Source organism: Solanum lycopersicum, chromosome 1, assembly GCF_036512215.1.
Source record: "Solanum lycopersicum chromosome 1, SLM_r2.1".
Taxonomy (NCBI): domain Eukaryota; kingdom Viridiplantae; phylum Streptophyta; class Magnoliopsida; order Solanales; family Solanaceae; genus Solanum; species Solanum lycopersicum.
In genome coordinates this window covers 41,349,674-41,356,525 of record NC_090800.1, presented here as the reverse complement: position 1 = coordinate 41,356,525, position 6,852 = coordinate 41,349,674, and the positions used below count along the sequence as shown (strand labels likewise).

The 6,852-nt window shown below is 33.9% G+C and overlaps 1 protein-coding gene across 1 annotated transcript; it reads right to left on the bottom strand.

Annotated features, from left to right (window-relative positions):
- Positions 1-2,056: 2,056 nt before the first annotated feature.
- On the bottom strand, positions 2,057-6,574 carry LOC101253713 (YTH domain-containing protein ECT4). The gene is made up of 9 exons (XM_004228900.5): positions 6,200-6,574; positions 5,561-5,637; positions 5,338-5,476; positions 5,125-5,195; positions 4,371-4,955; positions 3,642-4,238; positions 3,296-3,508; positions 3,026-3,172; positions 2,057-2,887 (listed from the first exon to the last, which is right to left on the bottom strand). The coding sequence occupies exons 1-9, from the start codon at positions 6,225-6,227 to the stop codon at positions 2,624-2,626; spliced, it is 2,121 nt and encodes a 706-aa protein (XP_004228948.1). The 5' UTR covers positions 6,228-6,574; the 3' UTR covers positions 2,057-2,623.
- Between the last annotated feature and the right edge of the window lie 278 nt (positions 6,575-6,852).

Here is a 6,852-nt window from a genome sequence, read left to right as displayed (position 1 = left end):
TTTTATTCAAAAACACGATGAGAAGGGGAATAGAAAAATCAGAAAAAAATTATAATATCATATTATCAAATAGAAATTTCAAATCTTTAAAATTATAGAAACATATTTTATACAATCATATGTATTAAATATGTTCCATAATTGTATTAAAATCATGAAAGATACATTTATAATATATATTACAAACTTTCACTCTTTTTTTAATGATATCAACCAAAATAATTTAAGTAACATACTTGTAATACATTTATAACATTGGCACAAACATCACTCATTCTCTTTAGATAAAAACCAAAATAATTTATAACACACATATAATACATATTTTATTCATGAGTAATACAAGTTTAACTCGATTTATAGATTATTGTCTTGTCTTTCGTTAGTTATGTTTTTCATTTGTTGTTTTCTCTTCTAATGCAACTTTAATATGATGTGATACAATTTTAACACAAATTTAATTCATGCTGTAGTTTATTATTTGTTGCTATTAGTTTACTTGTTTAATTAATTATTGATATAAGTTTAATTCACTATATAGATCATTCTCTGGTGTTTCATTATTAGTTACATTTTTTATTTGTGTAATGCACTTTTAATACAATTTAATTTATTTGCAGTTTATTGGTTTGATTTGTTATGATTGATTTACTTGTTTAATTTATTATTGATACAAGTTTTATTCAGTTTACAAATCAAATAATGATCTTTCATTTGCTACATTTTGCAATCATGTTTAATTCGCTTCTAATTCAACTTTAAGTGTGTAATACGTTTTTAGTTCAAGTTTAATACGTTTGGAAGTTCACTTTGTCTCTTCCTTTGTTAGAATTAGATTACTTGCGTCTAAATAATTATTATACAAGTTTTATTTAGTCTACGAATCATTAAATATTTTTTTTTTGGATATTGTTTAATTCATTACTGATACATGTTTAGTTTACTTTATAGATCATTGTCTGGTCTTTCATTATTTATGTTTTTTATTCATGTTTAATTCTCTCTTCTAGATCAACTTTAATATTTGTGTAATACACTTTTAAATACAAGTTTAATTCATTTTACAATTTATTGATTGATTTGTTACGATTGAATTATTGGTTTAATTCATTGTTGATACAAGTTTTATTCAGTTTATAGATCAAAGAAAGCTCTTTTGCTACATTTTGCATTCATATTTAATTTTCTTCTAATTTAACTTTAATTTGTGTGTAATATATTTTAAATTTAAGTTTAATTCATTTTAATTGTAGTTCATTATGTCTATTTATTTGTTACGATTAAATTATTTATCTAATTAATTATTGATACATGCTATATTCAGTAGAATCATTAACTATTCTAAGAAAGAAAGTTGAAAGAGAAAGAGAAAGAAAGGGAAAAAAAGTAACAGTACGAGAGGGAGAAAGAAGAAGAAAAAAGAAAGGGAGAGAGAGAGAGCCAGAAATTAAAAAAAGAAGAGAGAAAGTAAAAGAAGAAAGAGAGAGAGAATTTCAATAAAATACGAAGTATTGTAACATATTACTATATATGTTAATAATCAAATAGTATATCAAAAATAAGTAGTTACGTTTTAAAAGGAATTCAATAAAAAGTTAATCCAATAAAAATTGAAATTGAAAACTAACCGTGAAAAGAGAAGGAAAAAAAATATACTATATAGGACAATTGTTCGAGAAAGAAGAAATAACTAAATATTAATTGGTAGAAAACTACTTTTTTCAATGAAAACACCTAAATAAGTCTTCGAACTTTGAATGAATAATTTCGTATTCAATTTCATACTACAGTAAAAAGACCCCCTCTTAGAGTACGGTAGGAGGAAATATATAAAAACTTCAAATTATTGATAGCACTGATTGTTTTTATTTAGAGAATGCAAAAACAAGTTAATCCTGCAAAAAACAAATCAACTATAAACACTTCGGGGAGAAAACAAGTAAATTTTTAGAACTTGCCACAGAAGCTTATTTCTTCTAGGATGACAACTTTACACATACATACATCCTAGTTACTAACAGGACAATCACGAAACACAATTAACAAGCGACTGAAGTTGTTCAGTAAAAATGAATTTAGAGAAAAAGAACCAACGAGCGTTAACAACTTCAAAGTTCAACTATATCGCAATGCACTCCGACCTAGTTTCTAGCTCTAACCAGTAGTTTAAAGGGGGGAAAGCAATGCTGAACTGACACAACAGATTGATAAGATAGACTAATATAACAAAAACCCTCATCTAAAACCCATGTAACTCGACAAGGAAAAAGGCAATTGCCTAAAATAAGCCACAAAAACAAAAGAAACAAAAAAAATTCATAAACCCAAACCAAGGTCTGAAACTAATCAAAGCTAAAAATACCAAGAAACTGTCCCATGAGGGGAAATGGGGCTTCCATACTTTCTCAACTCTTCTAGAAACAGATGCCTCTAGACTTCCTGCCAACTATTGAATTTTCTCTTAGAACTTATTTCCAGCAACAACCAACTCCAAATGCTGCTCGGATAATAAGGGCAGCAATGGTTATGAGATCTAACCAAGCACCACTCATGTGCATATCATCTTGTCATAAAGCTCCAATCTAGGACCTCTTAACCACAGACCACCCTTCATTAGCTGAAGTTAGCATCCATTAGAAGCCCCATTTGCTACAGGTTTCTTTTCTGATACAGTGACCGGTTTAACATCCTTCACATCATCTCCAGTTTTTGTAACTGGTACAATTTCGGTAAGCTTGACTTCCACAGTGCTAGTCTGGGCAGCAGCCGGTAAATTTTCTTTGTTCAAACAAGCTGAAACTTCTGTAGGTTTTTGTGGCTTGAGATCAACCTTTGAATGATCTCTGTTCTTCTCTTCAGTAGTAGCTTTACCTTCCCATACCTGAGACTGTGAACCAAAGAAAAAACCCATATTTTACAGTCAAAAAGAGATCCAAATTATGAAGACATTGAGTACTGCTAAATGCCGAAATGAAAGCACCCCATCATATTCTTTTTCAAATTCACATGATAGCAAACAGTTTACCTGTTTCTGGAATAGCTGTTGCTTGGCCTTCTTATCCTGAATTCTCTTCTGACGATCCTCATAGAACTCAAAATCATCAAGGATACACTGTTTGCTAATATGATCCTTAAATATCTTGAGCACTTGCAGACCCTGCTCCACTTTAACCTGTAGCAAACAGAGAAACAGCTGGTAAACTGTTTGCAACAGTCAAGTTAACAAGGACAGACTATACACCACGCCCAAAAACACTACCCTTCTTTCGCACAATATTAAAAAACAGTGGCATACCTCCTGAGTATCTCTGCTGTTCGTAACAGGCTTGTTCTCGTTGTTTTCCAGTGTAATGTGTTTCAACAAGCTATTGGGTACATCCTTCACAATGTGCCACTTGACAGGAAAACAGCCGACCCACTTGTCTTGCTGCCAATACTCCACATTCTTGTTGAAATCAACTGGCCCTACCATCTCTGCAACACCAACAAACTGCCCACTTGTATTTACCTGGATAAAAAGACAAAAAAATAAGCAGTCATGAGGATGTGAATCAAAAAAAAAAAAAAGATTACATGTATTTTTTTATGTATGACCAGAATTAACAAAAAAGACTAAGAGCAATGTATCGAACAAAGCTCACCGAGAAGAAAAGAAAAACTGGGCAGCCTCCAGAATTTTGTTGAGCCTCTTGGTAAGCAGCATCAAGCTTCTTGTTGCCATTTGGTGTGCTAGCCCACACATTATATTTGATGCTTTTGTGCACATCGTCTTCACTGTAAGACTTGATGATAAAGAACTTGGCATCAGCATATGTCACTGGAAAATCTGGATGGTTGTATTGTTCTCTGTCAGGCATCAGGCTTGGTTTATCTTCCTCGGCATCTTTGGTTACAGCAAGAGGGATGTTCTGCCCCTTGACTGCCAGAGCAACTGGTGTAGAACTCTTCTGATTCTTGGATCCTTTACCTCTCGGTCCCCTGTTGAGCTCATTTAAACCATCCATGTTTTCATTGCCATAGCCATAGAAACTATTTCCTCTACCCCTGGGTTTAGACCTGTTATCAACTGTCATCCACCCACCACGACCTGTAGCGCGAGTATCATACCGGTTAGGCCCAAACCCCATGCCAGAATTGAATGAGTTCCCAAACTGCCCATAATATTTGTTGGGATACATCCTATTCATATACCCATTAGTTGTGTTCACACTAGATGAAGACCTTGGGTGGTGCATGCCCTACAATAGAACAGTAGAGTCAGTATCTTTTCTAGCCTTAAACACGTATACTGGAGTAACTACTACAAGTTTCTAAAGGAGAGTGCAAATGTAGGAAGAAAAAGAGCACATCAATACTCTCGAATAACATACCATTACATGTGGATGAACATTCTGATTCTTTGTTGATGGAGCAGCATAGCCATTTGAAAATGATGGCGTAAAAGAATTGTTCACCACTGGCCTAGCTTGCCCATCAGTGAACATTGACCCATCAATCCATGGAATAGGAGAACGAACACCATCAAAACCCAGTCTAGGGTCCTGATAACCTGAAGCAGCTCCTCCTGGCAATGTGCCAGGTCCATAAGAGCCATTAGCATTTAAGGATGAATTCTGGAATGCAGGCCTCACAGGCATATGCCCAGTATTTCCCTTTACACCACCATTCACAATGACATTTGAGTTCCCTTTAGCAGAATCCACAGATAATGATGTTTGGTCAGCAGCTGCTGCAGAAGTGGCAATCTCACCTTTTGGCAGGGCAGCTGAACTAGTGTTTGAAGTACTGGTCAGGGGGAGAGGCTGGAAATACGGATAGTGATATTGTTGCGATCCATAAAGTTGGCCATCATGCCCCACAGTAGGGACAGGCGAAGTAGCAGGTGAATATGGACTATAGGGTGCATAACCATAGGCATGATGATAGATAAGTGAACTGTTGTCTCCATAAACTCCCTGCATTTCAACTAAATCAAAACCACGAACATACAAAAAAAAAACTGATTGATCTAGAAAGAAGCAAATCAGGAGAGCAACAAAATATCTTGTTACACCAAAATGTCAATACAGGAAAAAAGATTAACACATCAAATATTTTAGCAAGAGTTCAAACAGAAAAATTTACAGGCATCTCAACTCCATCCGGATTCGTATATCGTGCATAGTCCTCCCACTCGTTAGCAGAAGCATCATATCCTACAGCAGATACAAAAATATGTTAGTAAAAGCACACTATCATATTCTAAATAGAAGTACTTTATTTTTACAAAATCATAACAAAAGTAATTAATATGGTGTTCCAACACTGACACAAAGTGAAGCTGAAATTAGCATATACCATAATAGTATGCTGTTGAGGCATAACTGTTAGGAACATAGCACAAATTTGGATCCATGAATTCTGGCAACACAGGTGTCACAGACCGATCAGCCGACTGAAGCTGACCGTTTGCCCCATCTGTAGGGTTCCCAGAAGGCTGAAAAAGAATCAAAATTTCCAATTAGGAACTGTGGACCAATTGAATGAAATCAATCATTAAGACGGATTAAAGAAAACTTACCTTCTTTTTTGTATCTGCAATTTCAAGAGTCTTATTCCGAGAATCCAGTGACAAATTCTGCAGCAAATCTGCAGCTTCTACGGTGTAACAGTAAAAGAAAAACATTCTCCACAATTTCGAAGCGAATAAAAACTAAAGAGAAACAAATTCCAATGATACCACTGAAATTTGGAGTGAACAAAGCATGACTTTTCACACAAATTAGCCTATAACACTTCAATTCCGCCACTACAAATAATTAAATAAATTAGCACATAACTATTTGAACCAAAATAAATCCCTTCTGTCAGTAAAAAAGAGTGGTATATCACCAAACAGCTAGCCCAACAACAAATATAAGTTGAATATACCAACAAAACAATTGAATCAAGCCAAAAAAAAACAAGATTATGTGTAAGAAAAACAAAAACATCGCTCTACATGATTAAAAAACAAAGAGAAACACAAATCAAGCAGCCAACAGCAAGGTCAGATCTACAGAAGCCCAATAGAATCAGATAAAAGAAAAAGAAAAAGCTACCACATCAACACGGACATACATATATGAATCTCAGATAACTTGTGTTGATTTGATTTGAAGAGGAAAAAAACAAAGAAAACCAATGAATACCCCTATAAAAGTAGATATAGTAAGGATACGATCAGCAGGAGGAGCACCAGCAGCCATTCCGAGCTAGATCTTCAACAGGAGAAGCTGTAAAACCCTGAAGATAAAGAGGGTTTAAGGAAGGAGATAGAAACCCTAGAAGAGAAGAGATGGGTTCGAGAGAGTTGCAGCCGCCACACAACTATAGAGAGAGAGAAAGAAAAAGTAAAAAAAGGGTTTAGGTCTGGGTTTTGAGATTGAGAGAGAGAAGATTTTGTTCTGAAAAAGGATTGTGATTCAAATAGCACCACGTATTTGCTCTTAAAGCCCCTTTAATTTTCCTATATTTGCACATCTGACTACTGCCATCTCATTTCAGCTGATGTGCCATTATTCTAGTGGTCAATACTTTAGAGCTTTTTTAAAATAGGACAAAAATGTCTATTTTCTGATTCTTTTAGGTGTGTGTATAATTTTGCACTTTCCTTGCAATTGCATTAACCCCTTCACTAAGAAACCAAAGAAATTAAGACACGAAAATTAAAATAAAATTATTTTCGACCATTATTTACATCAAATTAATGTAATTTTTATTATTATATAATTTAATAAAATAGAAAACATGTTAATGAATTATGATTAAGTATAAAGTCAGCTATGAATTTAAACACATAAAAGGTATGTATTGACTTAATGTATACACTAG

Excerpts from the sequence above, each read along its gene's own strand:
- LOC101253713 (XM_004228900.5), bottom strand. The coding sequence starts at position 6,227 with ATGGCTGCTGGTGCTCCTCCTGCTGATC. Across the intron at positions 3,173-3,295 it reads ACAGCAGAGATACTCAGGAG|GTTAAAGTGGAGCAGGGTCT; the intron begins GTATGCCACTGT and ends TGTTTGCTACAG. Across the intron at positions 2,888-3,025 it reads AACAGCTATTCCAGAAACAG|TCTCAGGTATGGGAAGGTAA; the intron begins GTAAACTGTTTG and ends TTTGGTTCACAG.